Source organism: Vicia villosa, unplaced genomic scaffold, assembly GCF_029867415.1.
Source record: "Vicia villosa cultivar HV-30 ecotype Madison, WI unplaced genomic scaffold, Vvil1.0 ctg.001844F_1_1_3, whole genome shotgun sequence".
Taxonomy (NCBI): domain Eukaryota; kingdom Viridiplantae; phylum Streptophyta; class Magnoliopsida; order Fabales; family Fabaceae; genus Vicia; species Vicia villosa.
In genome coordinates, this window is record NW_026705748.1 from 40,383 (window position 1) to 68,290 (window position 27,908).

Sequence of the window (27,908 nt, forward strand, 5' to 3'; positions counted from 1 at the left end):
ACATCGAGGCCTAATTGCGTATGTTCAAAAAATTGTTCAAAATCCTCCATACCAATTGTTTCTTGATGCTCAATACCAAACACATCTTCCTCCATAGGTACAAGACGGGTGTTTCCTTGCGGAATATCAGAGAGTTGTAAAGAAGTTAAAAGGCACGACCTAAACTTATTGGGAGTAGTTTTTTTCTTAGCCGCGGTCTTCTTAGCAACAACCTTTTCAGGCTTCTTACCCTTACTGACATCTTCAATCTCTTTAGCATGCATCTAATTAAAGATCATATAATTAGTTAGGTGAAATATAAGATCACGATTAACATTTTTCATGCATAAATATCATATAATTGTGATGTACCTGTTTTATTGATGCAACTTACTCGATTTTCCGAGGAGGCTCCTTGTCTTTTGCTTTAGATTTTGTTGGAGTCTAATTAACATAACCATGTAAAAACAAATGTACGTAAAATGCGCGTAAAAACTTTGAATACTCAAAGATTCATATATATGGTTTTAAGCACACCTCATCATCTACACTAATTAGGCTTGACGGCCATGCAACAAACGAACCTATTGCATCTCCCACCAATGTGGCATCCGAAACATCGTCAGGATGCGGTAATAACGCATCCTTCTCTAACGCAATGTCAACCGATACTTTCAAACAGCCAGTAGGGAGCGGTCTAGTGTGAAGTAATTCTCCCAAAGTGTTATGCACTTTTCCCTTGCCAACCATCTGATAAGTCGGTGACGATAAGTAGAGTTGGCAAGGTGAAATGCCCTAAAACCAATAATAAATTTCAAATTGTTATTGTGTATATATTTCAATTAAATAAATTAAGCTACTTTAATTTCATAATAATATATATAATTACATCTGGAAGATCCGATTGAAAATTACAACCAATACTACCTTTGTCACTAGTAGCTTTACAACCTGAAGTTTGCTCTCTTAATTCTTTTTCCCTTTTCAATTCGCGGACTTCAGCTTGTAGTGCATACATGGTTTCCTGCAGTTCTCTATTGCTAGGAGCCTTCTGTTTTTTCATCTTCAAGGATGTTGGAGTGATTCCAAATCCCTTACCCCTCACCCGACCAGAATATTCAGGAACATCTAATGCACGGCTAAGTATGCTCCTGCAATCATTGCCTTCATCTGGAGATATAGACTGAGATAGACTCTCCTGAAATTCATATGAATATTCAAATTTTGTCTTATTAATATGTTACTAAACTTTTGATTTAATTAAAGAAATAATGCTATACTTACGCATTTTTCAAAAACTTTTTGAACATCTTCTTTGACAACTTCATCCTTTCCCACACGGGCTTCCTTCCACAAAACATGTGGTGGAACAGATGTTTCAGAACTACTCTCCCTTGTTAACTACACATTAAGCCAAATAATATGATCAAATATAACTCACGATGAACAAGTATAACATTGAAATTCATAGATACTTACAATAGACTGTTCTAAGCGTCCATATCCCATACGCCCTTTTCTGTATGGATATGGGGGACCTGATGCTCTTTGCCGATTTGTTTCACTTCTACTCCGAAATTTTGGGTTTTTTCGTTTTGCTTTAAACGTTTCCCATTCTTCAGGTGCAATCAAACTGCTATATATTTTTGGATACTCTGCATCAACAAAAATTTTATTCGCATCCCTAAGATATCTCCTAGTTAAAAAAGTCCTAAACCCTCTTAATAGTCTTCCGACCAACTTGAGACAAATTTTTCTTCTATTATCCTCCATGTTGTTGAAACTCCTCTACGAAAAACATACACAGTGCGTTAGTACAAGTAATTTAAAGACGTAATCGTCATTAAAAACAAATAACATCACATATGGTACCTGTATCTCAATCCAAAGTTTGTCTTTAGCTTCTTCCAAATTTGTATCTCTCCAATCATCACAAGTAATTGGAATTGCATTCCTTACGAGTGCACCAATAAAACTTGTAATCTTTGAACCGTTAGGCTCAATTAGTAGGCCACTTTCGCTCCAATGCGCATCTAATAGTATGCCTTGGTCTCTATTCCGAATGACTTTCTTCATAAGTGTTATTCCTCTTCTAATTTCCGCTTCCTGATCAACAATGTTCTCATGATCTCCATCATCAATATCATCATCATGTGGTTGATCCTCGTTACTATCCATCTAATTAACCTATAATAAGAAAAACATAATCAATTACACTCATAAAATTCCATAATCAATTGAATATAAAACATAAACTTATTACTCCCTCCGTCCCAAATTATAAGAGAAAAAAACAAAATCACGTTTATTAAGAAAAGTAAAAACACAATCATTTAATTTATGGTTTTCTTGAAATAAAGTGTTTTGAAAAATGTAAAAAAAATTCTAATTGGTTGTTGGTTATAGAAATGATGAGAGAGAATGTAAGTTAAATGCAATTTGCATTTAATTTTACCTTGAAAGAAATGAAAGATGATTTCTTCTCTTATATTTTGGGACAAGAAAAATGCATTTTTTTCTCTTATATTTTGGGACGGAGGGAGTACATCATAAGATTACACTGTACACAATAATTTATTGATTAACACATTCAGACATACTAGTAACACTCACATAGTTACATTATCAAATATTATCATATAGTAATCACATGATAACACGATGAACAATGAAAATAAAACAAAAAATAGGTACTAAATATCACTCACACAGCAGAACACGAACCAAATACGCACATAAATTTATTGACAATGACATAATATATAATATTTTATGATATTACTTCTTTCACTAACATCTCTTTCTTTTCTTGGTTGAAATACGAATTACTTGTTTCTTAGCAATGCGGACGTTAGAATTGATCCAAATTCCCTCATCATGATCCTTTCTGATATATGATTCATCCATTATACTATTCTCATCTTGATCATTCTGTCTAACACTTGACTGATTCTCAACATCAATATCACCTTGATCTACACCGGTATCATCAACCACTTTGTTAGATAAAAGCACTATAGACCATTTCGTACTCGTCGGGTCAGTGACATAAAACACTTGTTTAGCTTGAGATGCTAGAATAAAAGGCTCGTCTCTGTACCCCACCCTATTAAGATCAACTTGCAGAAATCCTGACTTATCCATTCGTATGCCACTACTATTTACCCACTTGCAACCAAAGATAGGAATCTTAAACTTCTCGTAATCAAACACCCAAGTGTGCTCAATAACCCCAAAATATGACAGATTTGCATATTTAGAGTTTAAGTCCTTCATACTTGATATGTGCATTGCTTCAGCTAGCACGGTGACACCACTATTTTGCATAGTACTTTTATCATCTTGTTCTTTGGTATAAAATGTGTATCCATTTATTGCGTATGCGCTGTGAGAAAACACATGCAAACTTGGACCATATGCCAAACATCTCAACCTTTATGTTATTGAAGCGGGATCTGAAGAGCGCTTTGAATAAATATGATCCTTAAACCATTGTATAAAACTTTGATTGTGCTCTCGTACTATCCAATTTTCATTTCTGTTTTGACTTAACCCTCGGAGTACAACCTTGTGCATTTCAACATATGTCTCAACCACACTGTCATTATGCAGAACATACAAATGCACTTGCTCCCGTTCATCCCTTGATACTGTCAAAATTTTATTTCCAATTAATTTTTTACCTTCCTTTTTTTCAAAAATACGAGTTTTGGGGAGCCCAACGGATTGAAAATTGGACAAATATTCAGTATAAAACTCAACCGCTTATTCAACAATGTATCGTTCAACAATACAACCCTCTGGGCGACTCTGGTTTTTCACGTACCCTTTTAATATTTTCATATAACGTTCAGCAGGGTACATCCATCTCATATAAGCTGGTCCACACAACTGTGTCTCTTTCACAAGATGAACAACTAGATGTACCATTATGTCAAAAAAAGAGGGAGGAAAATACATCTCAAGCTCACACAAGGTAATAACTATTTCTTTTTGCAGTGTTGGTAAGACCTCAGGATCGATCACCTTACTACAGATTGACCTAAAGAAAAAACACAATTTAGTGATGGCGCTTCTTATTTTTTCTGGCAAAATAGAACGTATACCTATTGGTAGAAAATGCTCCATTATAACATGACTATCATGTGTCTTTAAACTCTTCAACTTGAGGTCTTTCATAGACACGAGTCTTCTAATATCTGAAGAGTATCCTTCTGGAACTTTTACTTCACTTAGAAACTTGCACAATATTTTTTTCTCCTTTCTAGATAGAGTAAAAGCAGCAGGTGGTAGATATGTTCGTCTTCCTTTCTTCATTGGTCCCAATTCAGTTCTTATTACCATCTTTAACATGTCCTCCCTTGCATTAACACCATCCTTAGACTTTCCTTTTATATTGAGTAACGTACCAATAACACTTTCGAATACATTTTTTTCAATATGCATAACATCGAGAAAATGTCTCACATACAAAGACTTCCAATATGGCAATTCAAAAAAAATCGACCTCTTCTTCCACCCACCTTTGACAACCTTATTTGCAAAAGGCTTGCCAAACTGAGTACTCACATCTTTCACCTTTTCAAAAATTTGATCACCTGTCAATATAGGTGGAGCTCTACGTTGTTCTGCCTTTCCATTGAATGCTTGTCTCCACCCACGGTAGTGATGTTTAGAATGTAAGAATCTACGATGACCGAGAAACACATTCTTCTGACAAAGGTCCAATCGCGTCGTATCGGTTTCATCTTCACAAACAGGACACGCTTTTTAAGCTTTAATGCTGTACCCTGATAGATTTCCGTATGCTGGAAAATCATTAATTGTGCCAAATAACATCGCCCTCAAATTGAAACTTTCTTTCCTATATCCATCATAAACCTCCACACCGTTCTCCCACAAAATCTTTAAATCTTCGATCAAAGGTGTCAAGTATACGTCTATGTCATTCCCTGGTTGTTTAGGCCCAGAAATTAACATAGATAACATCATGTACTTACGCTTCATACATAGCCAAGGGGGTAGGTTATAAATCATAAGAATCACAGGCCATGTGGTATGTGAGATACTTTGAAGACCATGTGGGTTCATTCCATCAGTAGATAATGCCAATCGAAGGTTTCTTGCGTCTGCTCCAAAATCAGGATAATCATCATCAATTTTCGACCACTGTGGTGAATCTGCCGGATGTCGATACTTTCCATCAATAATTCTTTCATCTGCATGCCAAGTCAAATGTCTTGCATCGGTTTCACTACGAAACATGCGCCTAAATCTCGGAATTATAGGAAAATACCATAAGACTTTTGCTGGAGACAATTTTTTCTTATATCGAGATAAACCGCATTTAGGGCACTCATTTAACAATACATATTCGTTTCGAAACAAAACGCAATCGTTTGGACAAGCATGTATCTTATCATAGCTCATGCCAATAGAGCACAACATTTTTTTGGCCTCATAGGTTCGATTAGGAAGAACATTATCCTCCGGAAGCATATCTCTCATGAGGGCTAATAACTCTGTGAAACTTTTATCCGACCATCCATTGCCCGCTTTTAAGTTGTACAACTTTAATACCGCAGACAGTCTTGTGAATTTACTGCAACCTTTATACAGCGGTTTCTCTGCATCGCTTACCAACCTCTCAAACATTTTGGGACAGTCCTTAAGATCTTCTTCAAGTGCTTCTACAATCTCTTCGACTCGATCACAATCGTATGTCTCCGTGTCATTGTCGTCTGGAGCATAGGTCGTCGTATTACTTTTCTCCCCCGGTTCAACATTCTCGTTAATTTTCTCACCATGATATATCCAACACTTATAACTTCGATCAATCCCATGCGTCAGTAAATGCGATTTCAATCCATCTGCGTCAACCCGACCCCCATAACAACAACCCAAACAAGGACATTTCATTCGACCGACGTCTTTGACGTGTTCAATAGCAAACTTAACAAATTCCAATACCCCATTCTCGTACTGTTTTGACAATCTATCGGCATTCATCCATTTTTTATCCATGGAATTATCACTAATTAAGGTAAACAAAAACACTAATTAGTACATACATAAACACATGCAATTTCTATAAACAACAAAGTCCATATTAGCAAAATAAAACATACAAAAACACTAATTATGTGTGTCATCGATCTTGTTGTATTTAGTTTGTAATAGATTTTTGAAAATTTTATTTAATTAAATTGTAAATGTAACACTTTGTTTGACATACCTATGAGATATAACTTTTTATTATTAATTTATTTAATAAACGATTTAACTATAGACTTAACCAGTTAAACCAATTAAATTTTAATCTGAAAATCTCTGATTCAACCTTCGATTTGATTTTTAAAACATTACTTTCAATAACAACTAGTGTCTTACCCGTGCGGTCGCACGGGTACCCGTCGTTTTCGCGCATTGTGATTGAGGAAAATAAAAGATGATAGGGAAAGATTAATTTTTATGGGAGAGGTTAATATAATAAGAAAAGATGTTTGAAAAAGGAAAATATTTTGTTAAGGAGCTGATAACCTAATTTTTTGTCTTGAGTTAATAGAGTAGGATTAATAGGCCCAAAAGAAATAATATTATTATCTATAGTCTAGCTTTTTCTCATCATATGACCTGCCACATAGCACCTGACTCCCAAAATATTCCACATCACCCTAAATTGAATATTAAAAAATAAATTCATTAAGAAAAGAAAGATAATTAAACTATAATTAAACCAATAAATGATATATTTTAGAAAAATTAAAATATAATTAAAGTGATACACATATATTATATAAATATTTCAAAGTACATATATTTAGTTTATTTTTTTAACAAAAGAAAGATAATGGCATAACAAATGATAGATGCTAGTAGAGACCAGTTCTCATTTCTACATTTAAAAAAATTCACGTACTTAAGTCCATATTCGCGTAGCACCAACGTTTGAGCTTGTTTTCGTATCCTATTTTTAATTAAATATCCAAATTAGCAGAGCCATTAAATATTCAAATTAGTAGAGCCATTAAATATCCATAAATTTAACTATCCATTAAACTAATATTTAAACTAATTTGTACATGTATATTAGTTAAATCTATGTATAATTAAACTAATATAACAAATTAAATTAAAACCATACGATTACAATAAGCAAGCCATTAAATATCCAAGATACATAGATTTTTGTTCTTAATATGTATTTTATTTTTCTTACAATTGCAACCTATCACATCCTTATCATAGGCGGCTGTAATTGCCTCCACAAGGCAGACCATCATGATCTAGATATTTCTTTTGAAAGTTTTGATCTCCCATTTTTCTTGGACCTGTCTGTTCTTGGCCAAGTAACCTTCTTATCCTAGCTTCATACGACCTTATATCAAATTGGTAGCTGGTAATGAAAATCATGGTTGTTCAATTCAAACGGGTAGCTTGTCTTCAACGTGTTCTCCCTGGAAAATCATGGTTGTTCAGTTCACGCGAATTAAACTACATTTCTCACTCTTAAAATCACTTAAATATAGCAGCTGAAATTTTAAAAAGAAAATTAAAGAAAAATGAACCTCATTTTCATTATTTTCAGGTGAACATGAAATAGTGCTTTTCTTATGGTCCTGAGAACCATGACACAACCTACAAATACACATACAAATGATAGTTAAAATCTTCTATGACAACATGACAGTTGTCTTACAGAAATCATGGTTAAACATCTCGAAGAAACCATTATGCTTAATCAAAGCAAAAAAGCTATACCGGTAATGTACTTAAAGTGACCCTTCAATTTAGATACATGCTCTTTAATAAAATCATGACAATAAAAGAAGAAATGTGAGCTCCTATCCCACTGACCTTACAGCAACCATCAGTATAAACTGTGAATTAAAATCAATCATATCAATCTAACAAGTTGCCTGAGAGCCTCCACAAATGCCTCGTGAAGCTCAGGAGTCCAACGCATCCGTGGCTTGGCAGATGCAAAATTTGTTGAAGATGATGGAGCAACACCAACATGGTTTTCTCCAGATACAACTGAAAGTTGTTGATGGCTTTGGGATTGGTGTCCTGCCGAAAATTGTGAAGATGACTTTAAAATGGGAACCACCTCCTAAAGAAACAAAATGAGTTCCCAAAATGTTCCTTAAATAAATTGCTAATCATTTACTCTGCAAGCTAATACTGATTTGAGAAATGAAAACCGTAACCTTTGGCTTAAGATCTTGAAAATGACACCATAACATTCATATATAGATATATAATATACACTTTTGGCCAACGGATACGTCAAGATCTCTACTAAATCATATTGGATACTTACCAGTATGCCGTACACTCCTGATATGAATCATCATAATTAGCTAATGTAGATAATAATTAATACTATAGTTATTCAAAATGGAATTCAGTATGAGCATGTTAATCAATTGAATTGACAAAACATGGTCAGGATATGAAAAATTGCAGACTTAGAAATCCTTGGTAAAATAAAGTATAATTGCATAACCCTACTGATACTAATGGAAGAATATTTAGTTTTATATTAGAATTGGAAAAAGACTTACCTGCAATCTGGCACCAACGTGATTATTCCAAATATCATTAGCATTTTATATTTTCCCTATGTGTAGAGAAATGTTTGGAAATGCCCAAACTGTGACATACGATGTCGCTGCGGTGGCTTCAATAAGGTCAAGTCTTGCCAACACACCATGTATAGCTTGTCCTGCCTGCAAATTAAGTGTCAGCATGCCATCGTTCTTGAACTTCGGTTACTCATCTACTTAAAAAGGTCAGTTAAAGTGCATCCTTCACTTTAGAGAAACCAAATCCTAAATAAAAGTCAGTTAAATATGATTTCCTTCTTGTGATATGTGCAGTCTTTAGATTTCAAAATTTCCATCCTTATTGATGGTGATCTGAAAGAAACAGTTTACCATATGCTCATTGTTTAGCTCTCTTTATTTTATTGTTTCCGTAACATGGATGTCGGTTTAGGTTGAAAAAGTGCTAAAGTTATTGCTATTCTTTCAACATTAAATTTCAACTCTATTTTTAACAGTAGCTACTTTTTAAAATTTACCAATACCCACCTTACACTGGTCCTATTTTCTCAGGGGTGGCTGGCTGGCTGTTCTTTGTTTTCACAAATATATATCTCTGGATATCCCTGACAAATAATTCCAATTTTTACAGGATGAAATGATATATATACATAGACACTGGATTAATGATAACAATGGGAAGATATACCCTTTGAGTTTGCATATGCAATTCCATGGGAGGGAGATACATTCATTGTGCTTTATACATGGAGATATGCTCCTGGGAGATTGTTATAAGCATGCATTTTTTTCTAAATCAAGTTGGATTGCAACTGGATGTGAAGATGGGACTGCGAGACTGACTTGGTAAACCGTTATTCTCTGCTCTCTATTTTCTTTTTCTTTGTCATCATTGAGGCACGGACTATTACTAAGGTCTGATACAGCAGGAACCTATTATCTTCTCAACAACCATAAGGGAAAACATTATATATGCAAGACACAGTGCCAGTGAAGCTGAGATGAAAGAAGCAGCAAGAATAGAAAATGCTCATCATTTTATTAGTAGTTTGCCTCACAATTACGACACTCATGTTGGGATGAGAGGTGTTGACTTAACCCCAGAACAGAAACAGAGAATTCAATTGCAAGAGTAGTATTAAAAAATGCACCTATCTTATTGTTGGATAAAAGGCTTCAATGAAACAATTTATTATCGCATCTCAGTACATGACTACCTTTCCATCTTCCATGTATATTGCACCATCTGCATACTCTAGTTTTATAACCGCAGAAGTTAGAAAACATGGAAAGAAGAAGAATGAAAGTGACTGATAAATATGCAAGCCATTTACTGGCGTTGTATGCAAAATTATCCCAGCTAAAGAGAAATCTACTCAAATTGCATCTAAAATACAGCCATCGTATATAGATCCATACCGACAACTTTCCAATTGCATTGCTCTAACTAATCTAAAATACCTATCCATAACAGATTCTCCAAACACAACAATAATAATCTTACTTTTTCAAACAGTAAGAATTTACGTGGATTTAACTTACTTGAGTCAAGAGTGAACCTGTAATATTTTTAAGTCTTCCATAAAAAAGTAGGTGCTCTCTACCTGTTAACCTTTCCCACAGCAAGCTATAATATCACCAAATGAAAACAATAGAAACTTCCTTCAATTGATACAATTGTTGTTTTCAGGAAAAACAAAAAAAAATTCAGGAAAATCCAGATTACTCATGTTGTGGGCATACTCTCATGCTAGTATATATTTCGTCCATATGATTTCTTATGTCCAGGCCTTGAACATAGGTTGCACCAGAAGTTGGCTTTGTGAGGCCAATCATCTATGAACAATTATAAGCTGGTTAGATTTATGAAACATGAATCGTTGAATTCTAAGAAGAGTCCGAGGTCCATAGTACTTATGTATGGACCAAGCATACTGAAGCATTCCCCTCAGTCATGTTCTTCTCATGCCATAGCACTGCTCATGCCAATCTGAAGCTAACAAAACATCTGGCCAAGTAATGTTCAACATAGACATACCTTGATTTTCACTCTTTGGGGTGCAAGCTTGGTCAACAGGCTCATATTTCACACTGTTGCCTGTAGAAATTTGTAACAGAAATTACAAAATAAAAATCAAAGTTAAAAGGGGAATTTAGTACCGATTTTAAGAATGTATTTCGCAAATGAAATAATGAAGCATAAATAAAGAAATTGATATAAAAAATATTTACGAAATCTTGCAAGGTGTCAAACGTGTGCGTGTGTGATAACAATAAGCTATATGAATAAACAAAAATACTGTACCAAGGGCATCTCACCTATATTGGGCGTATTCTCATGGTTTTCTATCTAAGTCACAACAGCCTCAAGGCCAGCATTACCTGTAAAAGAGAGAAGCCTAAGTTCAATATTCTAGAGTTAACACAACTATCAATACCCAGTTATAACATAAATAAAACATTGAAATACCTTGTAATTTGTAAACTAATAACTGATTAATACATGTATCCCAGGTTTTGGATCCTGTAGAGCTCAATAGAGCAAGTAGGGAACTTCAAACCTTGCCTCTTTTAGTTGTTGGATCGGTGAGCCCAGCTTCGCGTCTTCCTTTTCATGCACAGTGCAGATATGTACCAAATTGTATCTTCGAAAAATTAACGTTGTCATTCTTCTGTCTCGTGAAACCAATGAGCAATGTTTTTGTTGCTTCAGTGTGTAAAAACCGAACATGAGTACTGTGATGTTGAAAGTGATGAGTTGAGTGTGACATTGAGAGAACCGATCGAGAGTTGAGAACCACTCGGCACCAGCATCGCCGACGGTTGCCCGAACAGGTTCAGAAACAGCTTCACAATCTCATCTGCAGAAACGATACAATCAAAAAATGAAACAGAATATTAACCACTACCGTCGTTGTCGCGGTGGTTTCCGCGGTCGAGGACCTTTTTTAAAAACTCATAATCGCAAAAAGTAACACCTATACATATGTTAAAATTGAAAGTCACACAAATTGAAAATCATTAACTGCATAAAACCATATCAAAAGAAACTAGTCTAATCAAAGCAACAATAAATCCATAAAATCGGATTGGCATCGAATAACGACAAAGTATAGAATCCAACGATGATAAAAAGTTTCATTTTCAGAAAAAATAGACAACTTATTTGCATGTGAAAAAATGACAATTTGTAGATCTTATGCACCTTAATCAACTTATCATCTCCACAAGTCACAATACAAAGTTGTTTATTTGGAATTGGATGAGCAAATGCCAAATCAATCACACCACCAATATGGGCATCAATCTGCACCAACAAAGATATATAAATCAAACTGCAATTACAACTTTAGCTACCTTCATAAGAATAACTCACCTATATACGTAAATCACCAATGTATGGTTTATACACAGCCTTAGAGAATCAATCTGCACCAATGGCCAGCAACTCCAAATACAGTTATGTATTCTACAACATCAATGAACATAAATAATTTATGGTGAAACTAAATAACAACATAACAAATTCTATGAATCACCAATGTATGGTTTATACACAGCCTTAGAGAATCAAATCCCAATAGAAAATCAAACAGACAGATAAACCAAATAGATGCATACCCATCCCTATCCCCAAGGGGCCATCGTCAATGTCGTTAGCCTCCTGAGCTACACACATCTTAGAACTTTAAACAATCAAACAAAAGAAGAGTGCAAGATTCAATACATACCAAATCAAAAATACAAATATAATGCAATAAAGAGAATAAAGAAAATAGAAAAAATTATCATATATACATTGAGTTCTACTGAAACACCGGGCGTAACCTCCACAACACACCGCTTCAAACCGCGATAACCCATATAGACCGCCACCATCAGCAGCGCCTACGGCCGCGATCCACCCACAACCGACGCCACGTACATACAGCCCAACGGAAATCTTCAATCGGAGTCCCTCCGATTCGCGCATACAGCTCTCCATTTGTGATAAGTTTTGTCGTTTCTGTAATTCAAGTTTGAATATGTTATTTTGATACTAAGAATTTGTAAAGAAAAATTGAAAAGTAATTCGGTGAAAATGGATCGTGAAAGAAGAAGAAGAATGGGTTGCACTAACATTTTATTGACGGTTTTGGAATTTGGAAGAGGATGGGTTTAAGGGCAGTTATGAGGAGAGTGGAAATTGAATAACAAAGGATGTAACTGCCGAATTATAGTGGAAGAAGAGTATAATTTGGAGAAAGTTGATGTGGAATTTTGAGAAGAGAGATGCTGATGTGGAAGGCCTGAGGATTGAGCAAATGGTAGACTCTTCTTATATGATAGATAGAGTGTGGTTTCCAATATTTTAATCTATCTTACATATACATTTAACACCAAAACAAAAACTGATACCTATTCCCTATGATTAAATAACTTTATGCAAAAGAAAGAAAACTCTAAAATATGTTCAAGTTGCACATAACAAATTTGTCTTGTATAATGTTCATTATTCATATAAATAAATTTATTATGGTCCAATAGTTGTATCAGAACAAACATATAACTCTTAGACACTATAAAGTGATCTAAAGTGTCTTTGTATTATGATTTTATTTCTTTCCATATTCCTTCTTTTATAGGTTGATGGTAAATATTATTTTTTCCATATTTATAGTTTTTGTTATATAGTTTATAGTTCTTATTAAATATTTTATATCTTTTTAATAACATTATTTTTTATTTTTTTCATTGCAGCAAACAATGAATGCGAAATTGATAGTGATTGTTTTTTTTCCTTGCCAATGAACGTGTGCCTTTGCTCCTCTACTAAGTATTCATTTTCTAATACACTTAATTGTTTGATGGAGAAAGAAATGGGAATTATATGAATTTAATTAGATGTTTAAGTTTATTAGAAATAATATTATTATCAGATGAATTATTTTTTAATTGTTTAGTTGTACTTTTAGTATTTAAATATTTTTTTATATTATTCATTAGTGATATGATATAATATAATTTCATTGATAATTGAAAAAGTTATTTATTTTAATTAGTTATTTTTCTTTCTTTTAGTTTTTATTCACTATGAACACATCTTAACTTCTATCCCACCAACACTCTTCTTACAACAGCTTCACGGAACCCCACTAATTTTACAGAGGGGTTTAAAGAGCATTTTAAAGAGCTTCTCATTACTTTAAAAATTTCATCGATAGCGTTTAATGTTTCACAAAAATTGTTTTTTCTAAGTTTATCGAAAATCTTCGGAGTAGAAATTCTAGGAGTCACAAAAGGAGTTTGTTGAGGAAAATAATTGCAAAAGTATCATCCGACAAAACATGACCATCATAATTGCCAAATCCAGAAAAGACAACATGACCATAAAAAATCACTATTGTTTTTAGATATATAACACAGTCATCTTCGGTGACAAAGTTAACATTATGGTTGGATTTTCCTATAGAAATGTGTGGTTTAACATTATATAGGATTTTCCTATATAACACTGTATTGGAATTCTAGAAAGTTTCGCTATATGATGGGAAAATCTATATATTTCAAGCATACTAGTACTCACAGTAAAACAAACACAATTACATACACAATTAAGAAGGCTGGACAATAAAGACCTGAACCAAAAGAACAATCTATCATAACCAAATCAACGTAAAGGATCCATGAAAAATTATGAACAACTACTTTACTCAAGACATAAACTACTAACAGTTAAGCATTCATCAAAGTTGGTCATAGAGAAATTATATAAATGATCCTAACAATCAAAGTTAGTCAGAAGAACAATGACATAAAAAAGACAAGAGAAACAGCTTGAAGCCAAAGGCAAAGAAACTCTAGCTTCCAAACCTAAAACTGAAATTTAAGGATGAAATCATACCTCAAAGACACACAAGTGTTTGTAGATAATCTTGACTTGGGATTCACAAACAAAGATGAAATACACAATCGAAGAGTAGTGAAGCAACTGGAAGAGAAAAACTGCCTGCAACAAAAACCAAAGCAGGATATCAATAATTAATACTTATGATTCCTTTTGTCATAGTCAAGTAAATTGTGTTCACAAAGAATATGATTACTTGATTGTAACAGAAGAGTTATGATTGTAAAGAGGGTAAGTTAAATTCGACTGATTAGGAAATTTCCTAGATGACCATTGACACAAATCCTTTTAAATCCATAAGCATAACTATGATAACATTTTCTAAGTTGGTGTGATTTGTATTAGCTGACTAAAATAAGTTCAACAAGTTGGGCAAGCCATATGCATAACTATGATAACATTTCAATCGGAAAGCTTTTGAAAACAGATCATAGCTTATATGAAAACAATTTAGCTTCATTTTATTTTTTCAGATAGAAATAACTAATACATAAGCACTTATTATTAAGCTGTTTATTCAATCATGGACTTAAGAACTGATCAACCAACCCAGAATCTGAAAATAGATCTGTCTCAACAAACATCTTTAAAGAAAACTATGAGAAAGGGATTGGACAAGACATTGAATTGTACATAGATACAACAGAACTACATAAATAAGTATAATCATCCGTACAAAAGTCAATTGATGATAAAACAAAACAATCTTCCAAATTATTGTATTGTACTTTTGTAACATTCAAAGGGGGAAGAACAGCATGCAACTCTGAAACCTGATTTTAATCAACACAAACACTTAAACAGATTCAATTCAAGAAGACATGTCAATATCCTTAGTGTTTTATGCAACAAATAAAAATGTGCAAGCAACAAATGAAACCTACAAAAAATGTGCAAACTACATATAATCCCTTCTGATTTCATATGAAGAACGATTAAACAGGGCTGAGAAGCTAAGAAATTTGAGGCTTGGGATCAGTATTCATACCAACAATGATAATGAGCGATAACCTTGGTTTTCCTGCTGCCTTGATAGCAGAAGTTTCCTCCTAGAGTGAACAAAGATATTCAAACCCAAAACCCCACATAAAGCAAAACCAACCAAGAAGAAACAAGTAGAAACATACCTCTAATGTCGAACAAGATATAACCCAAAAGCGATTCGAAATAAGCGATTTTCGTGCGATTCAGCAGTGATTTCGTGAGAGAAGAAGCAATTTAGAAGCGATTTACGTGAGAGAAGAAAGAGGAAATTCGCGGCCGTGGGTTCGATTAGGGTTCGATTAGGGTTTTTCGTTTGGCAGCTGGAGAATAGAATGATAACAGGGAGGAAGAGTTTCAGAGAATAGAACGATAGCAGGGAGAAGAGTTTCAGAGAAAAAGTTGTCTTCGTGTTTTATTTTTTTAATTGTAAGCCCAACCTTAGCCAGCGCTTCTAAAGAGCGTTGTGTAAGCCCAACCTTAGCCTGCGCTTCTAGAAAGCGCTTTGTAAGCCCATCTTCTAGCAGCGCTTTTTTAAAGCGCTTTCTAAAACCACCCTTAGGCAGCGCTTTTTGAAACCACTTCACCCCTTTAGGCAGCGCTTTTGTAGAAAGTGCTGTTTAAGATATATGTTAAAAATTCCGTGTTTTTTAAAAAGACCTTTACCAGCGCTTTTGGTAAGAAGCGCTGTCTAAGGTGTGCTGTCTTATCCTATTTTTGGTGTAGTGTTGGGATGTTTACACGACATCCAACTCATCTGATCGGTATCACATATTCATATGATAAGACATTTCATAACATGTCATCGCACGCTCACTTCCATCTTAAAGTATCATCGCATCAAAATTATCATTAACAATTATGGAAGTTAAAATAAGTAATGAAGTTTAGTCTCAATCTTTAAATTTAGTAACAAAATAAAAAGAGCTGTAATCAATCAACTCAACAGCTTAAGAATGCTCAACAACAAAATTAGTCTTATAACTTCAACATAACAAACATAAGGAATAAAACAAGCATTCCCAACCCAATGTTACATAATTAGAGAAAGACGCTACTAAATAAAATGATAAACTAAGAAGAAATTTCGGGTTTGCCTCCACTTACTTCTGCGAGATCTACTCCTGAGTATCTGCACGATGCCCATGTAAAGACAACATTCAAACAGAAGGGGGGAGAAGACAATTCAATAATTAGCGGTAAAAGACAATTGTAGTAGATTAACTAACAACATCACACACCAATTACAATAACATAAACATATCAAGTATCCTCATCCACACATCATAACACCAAATTAATCACTAATGCAACACAACATAACACCAAAATAATCACCAATGCAACATAATGCAAATATACTCAACTACTGACTCAACATGCGTGTGGTACCAAAATATGAACACTTAGGTCCATTTCACTCCATGATCCCCACCATAGGATTGATTCCCTCTTAGAACTGGAGCACACCAAACCGCCACCATCACCATAGGTAACACTTTAGTATTCTCCATAATAAGATTAGCTACTCGCACCTGATGCATCACCATAGGATTAAGGCTAATCATAAAGAATAAAAGTTCAAACAACATGAATGCATGGACTCTCAACATGCAACAATAACACACACACATTGACCCTTCTTCTGATAGTGTACACACCACCAACAATAAAATCGCTGTTAACATAGAACACATATAATTGAACATGCAACGTCATTAATAGCATCATCAAAACAACATCAATAACATTATCATCATAACAACATCATCAAAATTCGTCATCATAACATAACATCATACACCATACGCAAACCTTAATCAATATTACTACAACCAATAACAACATCAACTTCAGCTACTCATCGTATACAAATTCATAAACATATAATCATGTTATTTTATTATAACATCAACAACATTTACATTGTTATCCATTATAGTTCACATTCTCACATCATGACATCGTCACAAGATATAATCAATAAATATGCAAAATTATCATCAATTATTCATGTTATCACCACACATTCATCCCCTAAAACCAATTCCATTTGATGGTAAACTGCATTATCTTTCCAACACTTTAAACAAGGCGACATTTGGACATACGAATCAAAAGTTATGGCCAAAACAGTTTCGTCCGATATACAGGAACAATAGCTTCCGCGGTGAGCGCGCCCCCTGCGTCGAATGCGGCCGCGACAGACTGAATGTAGAATTTTTTGCATTTTTCATTGTGGGAGGCCTTTCAGACCTCTGATTTCAATTCCTTAAAACCTAAACGCTCAGAAAATTACAACCAATGCAATACCCTAATTATCCCAAGTTAATTCACAATTTTAATACAATTTAACACAATTAAATCATGAATCATCTATAAAATTCATCCCCTAAAATATCTAATTCACACCAATTTCATCATAATTCAATTGATTTATGAACACCACAACAACATATCAATACACGCGAACATAATATATATTATTGCATATCAAAATAGTATTATCATAATTCAATAGAAAACTAAAATGCTACTCTACCCTTTCATCTCACCCCTATTATTGAACCAAATTCCCACTCTCACCTTGAATTCCTTGCAAAAATCCAAGCTTTTGGTTATGGCTTCCCCTTCCCAGAGCTCTCCTTAGGTTTCCCTTGTTTTTATCTACTCTTGCATTTTTTTCTCCAATTCCAAAAGTTTCATGTACTGTGAACCTTTTTCCCTTACTTATCTCATTATAATCAAAAACCTAATTATATCTTTCTAATATTTCATTAAGGCCCAACATTTTACTAACTTACATTATTTATTTTAATTATCCATAATTCGCACTTTCCACCAGAAACTCATTATTTCCTTTTATTTTATTATTTCATTTAAATAATAACACAAAAACATTATTTTAATCATTTAAATAATTCTAAATAAATTTACACACATCTAATTACTTTCCACACTCTCTACCTAAGGGTCACCCACCCTTGTTGCCCTAAAACATCTCAATTATCACACAAATAATAATTAAATACACACATAAAATTATAATTAATTAATATAAATAATTTCTAGACAAATAAGGTGTTGCAACTCTCTCCCACTTAAAGAATTTTTGCCTTCGAAAATTACCTCAAGTTAACAAATTCATATACGAATCCCTCATCTGGCTCTCAATCTCCCAAGTTATATTTCAATCAGCTGGTCCTCCTCGAGCTACCTTCACAAAGGTAGTCTCTTTAGCGTGCAACAATTTCACTTCCCAATCCTCTATCCGCATGGGTGACGCCTCATCAGTCAGATTATCCCTCACCCGCACATAATCCACTTGGATCACATGAGACGGATCTGGAATTTACCTCCTCAATTGAGACACGTGAAACACATCACGAAGATTATAAAGTGATGGTGGAAAAGTAAACCGATATGCCACTTCTCCTATCCTCTACAAAATCTGGTAAGGACCGATGAAATGAGTAATTAGCTTTCAAGACTTCAAAGCTCGACCAACACTAGTTATCTGAGTAACCCTCAGAAACACATGATCCCTTTCTTGGAACTCAAGTGCTTTCCTTTGTTTATCATGATAACTTTTTTGGCTACTCTGAGAAGCTCTCGTCTTTTGCTGAATCACTTTGATATTCTCTGTGGTCTGTTGAACAATCTCAGGTCCAATCATAACACTCTCTCTTGACTCATAACAATACAAAGTCATCCTACACCTTCTACCGTACAATGCCTCAAACGGTGTCATTCCAATACTCTAATGGAAACTATTATTGTAGGTAAACTAAATCAACAGTATAAAACTATCCCAAGCATTTTCTTGTTCTAACCCACAGGCTCCCAACAAGTCTTCTAAGGGTTGGATAGTCCTCTTTGTCTTACCATCTTTCTGCGGATGATATGCAAAACTCAAACACAACCTCGTACCTAAAGCCTTCTGTAAACTCTCCCAAAATTGCGATGTAAACTGCAGATCTTTGTCATATACCATACTGGATGGCATCCCATGCAAACTGACAATCCTCTTAACATACAACTCTGCTAACTTCTCTAACGGATGGTTGAGTCGAGTCGAAATGAAATGCCTCAAACTGTGCCATTCTAATACTCAAATGGAAACTATTGTTGTAGGTAAACTCAATCAATGGTAGAAAACTATCCCAAGCATATCTTTATTCTAGAACACAGGCTCTTAACAAGTCTTCTAATGATTGGATAGTGCTCTCTGTCTAACCATTTGTCTGTGGATGATAAGCAAAATTCAAACACAACCTCGTACCTGAAGTGTTATGCAAACTCTCCCAGAATCGATGTAAACTGCAGATCTCTGTCTGATACAATACTAGATGGAATCCCATGCAAACTGACAATCCTTTTAATATACAGCTCTGCTAACTTCTCCAACGGATGGTTACGTCGAATCGGAATGAAATGCATCAATTTAGTCAACCTATGCACAATAACCAAAGTAGTATCATAAATTTTCACTGTCCTTGACAATCCAGGCACAAAATCCATCGAAATGCTGTCTCATTTCCACTTAGGAATATACAACCAATGTTTTAAAACCCGGATTGACCCGGCCAGTTGAACCGGTTCAACCTCGAACCGTTGTCTAATCTGGTTCGGTTTGGACCAATAAACGGTTAGGTCTATAAAATTGCTTCAAGCTCAAAATAACCGTAAAATCGGGACCGGTTTTGGTTAACCATACGGTTTAAAAAATCTAAGATATTTTTTTTATGTTTTAATTCATTTTATTTCTTTAAATCTAAAAAATTAATTATAGCAAACATTTAAAATTGTATAGATCGAAAATAAAAAATAAAATAAAATGACACAAGACAATGTAAATGTAATAGAAAGAAGAAATAATGTAATGTATGTGGACACATGATAACCGATGTTGGTATGTAAAGAGATGTGAAAAATTATACTGATGAATAACTTATGGCTTTGAGTTAAGCAATTAGGACAAATATATACATATTGGTCCTTAACTAATTTTATGATTTGTTATTAGGTCTTACATTGCATTCTTCTTATTTTGTAAGCTTGTTTATTAGTATCGTATTTATTTGAGAATTTTATTTTACAAATTATGATATAAATTAAATTTATTAGGATATTTAATAATATATTTATTTATTTTTAGTTTAAATTTAATATACGGTTCAATCACGGTTGAACCGATTGAACCATGACCCGCATGTTTTAACGGTTCTTTCTTCGATTCGGTTTTTAAAACATTGTATACAACAGTTGCATCAAACCAAACAACTTCTGATGCTCAATTTTTTACTTATGGAAAAGCATACATTCATACGCAAATTCAGCAACTTCCTTTTTCATCTCGAGCCACCAAAAGATCTTCTTCAAATCTTGATACATTTTAGTATCACCGAGGTGAATACTCAGACCACTTCGGTGTCCTTCTTCAAGAACACTCTTCTTGAGTTCAGACAAATCAGAAACACATATTTTGGCACGAAATTTTATAACATCGTTATCAACAAACTTGAAATCACCACCTTGACCTTGACTAATTAAGGCCAAACGATCGAACAATTTCAAATTTGTCCTTTGACTTTCTCTAATCTCTTACAAAATACCACTCGTAAGATTTAACATACCTAGCTTCACACTCTGCGGTGTGACTTCATGTTGAATGTAGTATAGGGCAAGCAACAAAAAAAAAGATTTGGAAATATTGATCCGGGAATTATCGTCCTCAGAGATGGAGAGATGCCATTCAACAGTTTCTATGGTTTCGAGCTCGTGATTGAATGAGCAAAAAGTAAATAAAGATATTGACAGTAAAAGAATAAACACATTCTTAGAAGAGAAATAACTTATCAGGAATGTAAATATATTCACTCTTCACAAACATACACTTACCAACCCATTATACTCAACCTACGATACTCATCTATGTCATCACGTATCTCTCACAGAAGCGTCCATCTCTGGAGCACAAACGAGATCATCTCACAACTAAGGTTATCTCTAACGCAAAGTCACGAGAACATCCGTAATCTCGCGTCGGCGATCTCTCGCGCGCCGCTCAAACACGAAAGCATTAAGTATAGATACCCACGGTGAATGCTAGCTCTAAATCTATCTCTAGAGTTCAGAACCAACAGATTATCATCCTAGATAAGGATTCAAGAAGTTTATCTCTAAAGCACCCCAAATCCCCAGCATAGAGCAAAAATCCAGGATAATATCAACACAGATTTGTAAAGCAAGTTCAACATAACATTATAATCGGTAAATATACATAAGATTCAAGTAAATATACAAACAAAACCCAACCAAAGAGAAATACACAAAGAAGAAGAGAAATGAACCGAAGATCTCCCGGTTTGTCAGCTCCGTTCGACGCTCAATCCACCTCCAATCATCCTTATGCAACCTCCGAAGTTGTTTTCTAAGCCAATTCTACTCTAAGAATGAAGTTGATGGTGTTGGGACTCAAAAATACCCAACCCATGACCTAAAAATTGTGTTTTGGCCCCTTTTAACGAGCTGTTGTCTTAGCAGGTCCGCTTAGCGGACCCCCTCCGCTCAGCGGACTCAAAATTGCATCCAGACGCTGATTTGCTCCGCTGGAGCTCCGCTCAGCGGACCCCCTCCGCTTAGCGGAGTCTGCTAAAAATCAGATTTTGTTTTCGCCATAACTCGAGAACCGTAACTCTGAATTGCGCCCGGTTCGAAGCGTTGGAAAGCTTATTCAATGCTCTATCCAATAATTAATGAATGGAAACCAAAATGATGATTTTGGTCATCCTTATTTTGAGTCTTTGGAAGTCCGCTTGACGATGGCTAAGCGGGCTTGCACCAAAACTGCCAAATCGAAGCCGTGCCTTTGACACTTTATTCCTCAAGGCTCCAATAAGCATGAATACCTATAAAAACAAAGGAAAAACTATCAAATGGTATAAAAGTATATGAAAATACAACTATTCACAAAGTATACGTATTTATACATAAAACGGGGAATTATTCAAACGGTATTAACAAAAGTATCGATAAGTGCCACTATTTACATACTCAAAACATCGACATTTTGGCACTTATCAAACTCTCCCCAACCTTGAAACTTTGTTTGTCCTCAAACAATGTCAAATAAATCAAATAATCAAAAGTAATAAACCAAAGAATTGTGAATCAACAAGTTTTGAAAAACCAAAAAACAAATGTATGGCTCAATATAAAAACATATAAACAAAGTAAATACTTACCACTATCCTACAACGACAACATGTAAACGAAACTAATCCTAAGCACAAAAAGCATACAAAACATTCTAACGTAATACATGCTCACATCATGAATCACACCTAGCAAAAATTCATCAATGGATGAAGAACACACAAAGGTGAAGGACTTTTAACACTCATCCAACAATCTTGCAAACAAAAGATTAAATTATGCATTCATCCAAAAATCACATTGAAGATATAAAAGCAAGAATCACAAGGACTTTTCAAGGTTGTAATGTGGCTTGGTTAACAAACAAGGGAGATATCCTAAGGCTAATCGAAACAAAAACTTGCCTAAACCTAAGGGAGTGATCAATCCACCAAAGTCCTAAGCAACAAAATCTCGATTAAACTTCTTCCTTAACCACAAGTTTCTCAAACCAATCACAATACTTATTAGCACAATTATTCACTTCTCTTTTCTTTTTGTTATTCAAAACTTTTTCATTCATTTTTTTTCTTTCTTTCTTTTCTTTCCTTTTCACTTTTTTTTCTTTCTTTTCAACCTCATTGCAACAACCACATAAGTAGCAATCATTTCTCCCCAACTTGAATTCAACCACATCACCATGTGAATACTCCTTACTTTCTAAGGCAAGGTAAAAATTCATATAAAAAATCATGGTTGAGGGTTCAAGAAAAAAAAAAGAATCAATCATCCATGCAAAAATGAGAACTAAACACTCAAAGATAAGCATTTAGCAAAAACAACATGGACATTGACAAAAAGGCTCAAAAGGGTTAACAAATGATCACACACTCACAAGGTGAATTGACTATTTGGTTATGGTGGTTGTGCTCAAAATGAAACAAAATGCCTTGATCCTTTTCATGCTTTCATAAAATCAACATAAACAAAAGATTAAGCATAATAAAATCTAGTTAAAACAAAGATTGTGGCCTCCAGCATATGTAAACAATGGAAAGCTTCCTCACATTTATGGTTTGGGAACTAAAGTGATTCAATCAACAAGCAAGTAATGCAAAAGAATGAATGGTATGGTAATTGTACAAATGAAAAGTTTCCTAAACATGTCATGCTATAGAAAGCGATAAATGAGTACCTTGAATGATACAACTTCAAAAACAACATCCTACCATACATCCGCAAGTTGAAACACTCAAGCTTTGGAGAATCACCTAAAAAATCTTCGAATTACCGAACAAAATTTGAGTACCAACAACCAATAAAAGAATTAGAAAAATAAAACTAGTATCTATTACTAAATAGCCTTGGTGAAAGTGGGAAAAATGAGTGAACCAAGTGGAATGGGAACCCCACTGGTACAGAGCAGAAAAACAAAATTCTGCTATGGTCGCTTAGCGGAGCTGAGCTCGCTTAGCGGGTGTTGCACCCCAAAATTTGCCCTCTTTCTCCGTGCTATAAGTTATCAAGGACGTGTATTTCGTCGCTTAAAATGAAGAAATATAATAAAGAGTTCCATTGTACATGGTGTGCGCAATTGTTAATTCAACTGAGATTCACTGGATTCCACGTCAGGATATTCTTGAGTGCTTCAATTCTTATATTCTTCAAGGGTTTCTTAAGATGTTATTGTTATGTCGGATTAGAGTTCGAATGCAAATCATGGCGTAAAGAAGTGAAGTGGCGATCAGGGCAATTATCTGTTCTCTCAAATGCTTATGACTGGATGCTTATAATGTGAGATCATTTGAGACTGAAGCTGAGAATTCATTAAGAATGTAGGTTGATTGGATTTGAATTTGATTCGGGTGTTTCCATAACTTCGCATTTTGTTCAAGATGGTATGAAGTTTTAAACTTGCAAGATTATCGAGTTGTTCATAAAGATGACTACAAGGCTCACAATGTTGCGTTCATATCATCATTCAAATGTTATTCATCATTCAACTTTATTCATAAAGCCAAGTCCAATTTCCAAATATTCAGAATCAGTCATCAAATTATACAAAAGCCCGTTACAAAATAAAGCCATGTTCATTACAAAAAAGAAATACCAACTGTCCAATACATATCCATTACAAGAATTACAAAAAATTGTGTCCTATCGGGTGTCTTCATCAATCTTCAGGCATACTAAGCTCCAAAAAGATAAGCCTGCACCTCCTTCCTTCCAAGAGGACCTTGCACCAAAAGACTGAACCGGTCTGGTTCGTAACCTGCAGCATCAGAGAAGTTCACTAAGGACAGTTTGCTGCGTAAACAATTCCTAGCATACACAAAATAAAAACCGGAACAAATCATTGAACAAAACCGGTTCACACTTGCAATACCGGATAACCGTTTCGGAAATTGTTAACAAAAAAGGCCAATAACAGTTCACATAACAGGGAGAGAAATCGGAAAAACTCATAACAGAATTCGTAACAAACTCTCTGAACCTCTCTCAATCTTCTTCCCCAAAAACTTCATCACAGAATCATCGCACATCTTCACCTTCACAGTCTTCAATCATCATCTTCTTCGTAACACCAACAACCTTCATCACCTTCACTTCGATTCGAGTCGCCATATCTTCATCTTCAACAAACTTCAAGAACCTCTTCACTCCCTTCAATCGAACAAAACTCTCAGAAACTCCTTCTTCGTTCTTCAATCACCTCAACCTTCAACAGCACCTTCAATCCAATCATCACGCATCTGCAGAATTTGTCATCGCGAGCTTCCTCATCAGCATATCAAAGAGCTTGCAAAGAAATCTCCAATATCATATTCGCATCAAACACGCAACAACAATTCAACGAATCATCTTCATCATCATCCTTGACCTGATTCAACAAACAGTTGCAACAATAACAACATCGCCACGCGTCGTAATTATCACAAACAAGAGAAGTGAATCGGAGAGAAGAAGAAAGACACATCAAGCCGCACCTGAGAATCATAAGAAGACTCCACGCATCTTAATCTTTAACCTCTTCGACACGTTCACCTCGCGAATCTGTAGGCTCTTCAATTACAGAAGAGTTCACGGGACGAGATGTTTTGGATTGAGAGTGAGAGCGACGCGGGGACTTGCGAGAGACAGACTGAGCAGAGAGAGAGAGGTCGAAAAGGACTGATATGAGAGATTGAGACAGAGAGAATCGGAGAAGAAGGTTGTCCAGCCGCCGCGAAGAAGAGATGCGGCGCCGTCGCTCGCGAGGGAAGAGGGGGCTGAGTTCCAATTCACGTAAACACAAAACCTAATTCCTCTTTTCCATTTTGAGTTTTATTAATCATAATTGGATAGTGTTAGTTGATGTTAATTGAATTAATGCATTGATTAGTTGTGGTTAATTGAAATTGATTGATACTAATTGAATCAAAGTTCTGAAAAAGAATTGGATCATCTTCCCTAGGCCTTGCCACGAATTTACTACTTGCATACCACCCTTGAGCCCAGCGTACACCACATTCTCCTTTGCCTACAAAAAATTATGAACAAAAACTTATTTTGGACCATTGTTGTTTGGGCCTGCGCCTGTTATCACCTGCTACACCATAGTTTCAAATATTCACACCCTGTGTACATACTTTTAACATTAGATTTAAGTTTTTTTAACTAGTTTGTGTTCAATTGTTTTTAGTATAATAAAATGTATGAAAAACATTAATATTTTGTTAGATTCTTAGCTTATAAAAAAGAATAAAAACATGTAATATGTGATGTTTCTTTGTTAGAATTTATTTGTTTTGTTACATAGTTTAGTTTTAATTCTTTGAAAGTGCCATGAAAAAATATGATGTTTGATTAGCTTTCTCGTATTGATAAAAAATAATCAAAAACATGTAATATGTTCTCTTGTTAGAATTTAAATGTTTTGTCACATAGTTTTGCTCTAATTCTTTGATAAAATGTCATAAAAAACAACTTAATCTTGTTAGGTTTTGTTTTAGAATTTATTTAGAATTTAATTGCTAGTATTTTCTATGGTCGGTGCGTGCTTCCTTGTTACTACTGATTTGTTTGCTGAGATGTGCGAGGTACTTCGAGAGAGCCTTTGATTGCTATTTGACTTGCTTCGTGTTCCACTTTACTTATGGGACACGAATTCACTTCCGGTGCGATTGATTTGTGTCGTGTTCCACTTTATTTGTGGGACACGAACCTACTTTCGATGCCAGTCACTTGATCTCTCATTCATTGAGATGTATATTCCTGTATTGTCTGGCTTGTGTTCTCTTGCAGGTTGCTTATGTGGTTATGCTCGACGTGTACCACATGTTGCTCGTGATTTACTTTCACGACGACGCTTTCTGACTCGCTTTGCTTGATGATGGCTTACGCGAAGTACTTCGGACTTCTCTGCTTACGCTTGCTAGCTCATTGCGGATTTGCTATCCGTTCAGTATTGTCTCCCGTTTCATTTTATTTCTCTTGCACTTTATCGCTTTTCCGCATCATCCTATAACATGAGAAGTAGGACCTAGACATGCATCTGGCCAAGCCCTCGAAAGAGGCTCTGTTTTTGTTAGTGTGTTTATATTTGTGCTTCGCGGCAGGGAGTCACGGTGTAATAAGTCCTATATGGCACTCCGTTAAGTCCTCATGGAAGGCATGCGGTCAAGGGTTCGTAATCAACCCCCGCCTAGTCTCATCGAGTCCGTCTGGTATGCGCACGCCTCGCGTTGCTCGCTTCCGAACGTGCAAAAGATCTTGTTATCGAGTATGTCAGGAAAAGGGTTCATGCAATCGGACCCCCGCCTTTCCTATAGCTCGCGTTGCTCGACGTTGATGCTCGGTGTACGCACGCACCGTTTTCCTTTACGATCCGTGACGGCTTGGTTGCTGAGAGGGGTCCGCCCTCTTGTCTATGGCCCGATCATTTTTCGCGAGGTCTAATGCTTGGTTGACTTGGGTTGAGCTGTTCCCCTTGGCTATGGCGGGACCGCCTTTCTACCACTTGGCCAGTGCCTTTGGTTTGTTTGCTTCACGAGTGGATGCTCGTTTGTGTGCTATATTGTTTGCATTCGCTTTTCCCCCGTAGGTCGTTTAGTTTAGTTTAGACTTGTACCCTTTGTATGATAACATTAGGTAGCAAGCTTTCCCCCTTAGCTTAGGTCTTCCTCATGCATTGTTTAAAACACAAACCACACTCTTTGATTTTCTTTTCTTAAGAACTTGTTATTTCCTCTCCATTCCCAGGCATAAGTCTCCAAAGGTCGAGCAGCGGAGTGTGAATGTAACTCGTTCACTTAAAAAACACAAAACAAACAGAAATTAGTTAGCCGAGCTACGGTAGCTCTGATTCTGCAAAACAG

The 27,908-nt window shown here is 35.2% G+C and overlaps 1 protein-coding gene across 1 annotated transcript; it reads right to left on the bottom strand.

Moving 5' to 3' along the window:
* Positions 1-864: 864 nt before the first annotated feature.
* Positions 865-15,857, bottom strand: LOC131636863 (uncharacterized). Its single transcript, XM_058907452.1, has 8 exons — positions 15,561-15,857; positions 15,422-15,482; positions 14,431-14,535; positions 1,852-2,166; positions 1,459-1,767; positions 1,264-1,380; positions 923-1,177; positions 865-870 (listed from the first exon to the last, which is right to left on the bottom strand). Exons 4-8 carry the CDS (start codon positions 2,155-2,157, stop codon positions 865-867), a joined length of 993 nt encoding a protein of 330 aa, XP_058763435.1. The 5' UTR covers positions 2,158-2,166; positions 14,431-14,535; positions 15,422-15,482; positions 15,561-15,857.
* Between the last annotated feature and the right edge of the window lie 12,051 nt (positions 15,858-27,908).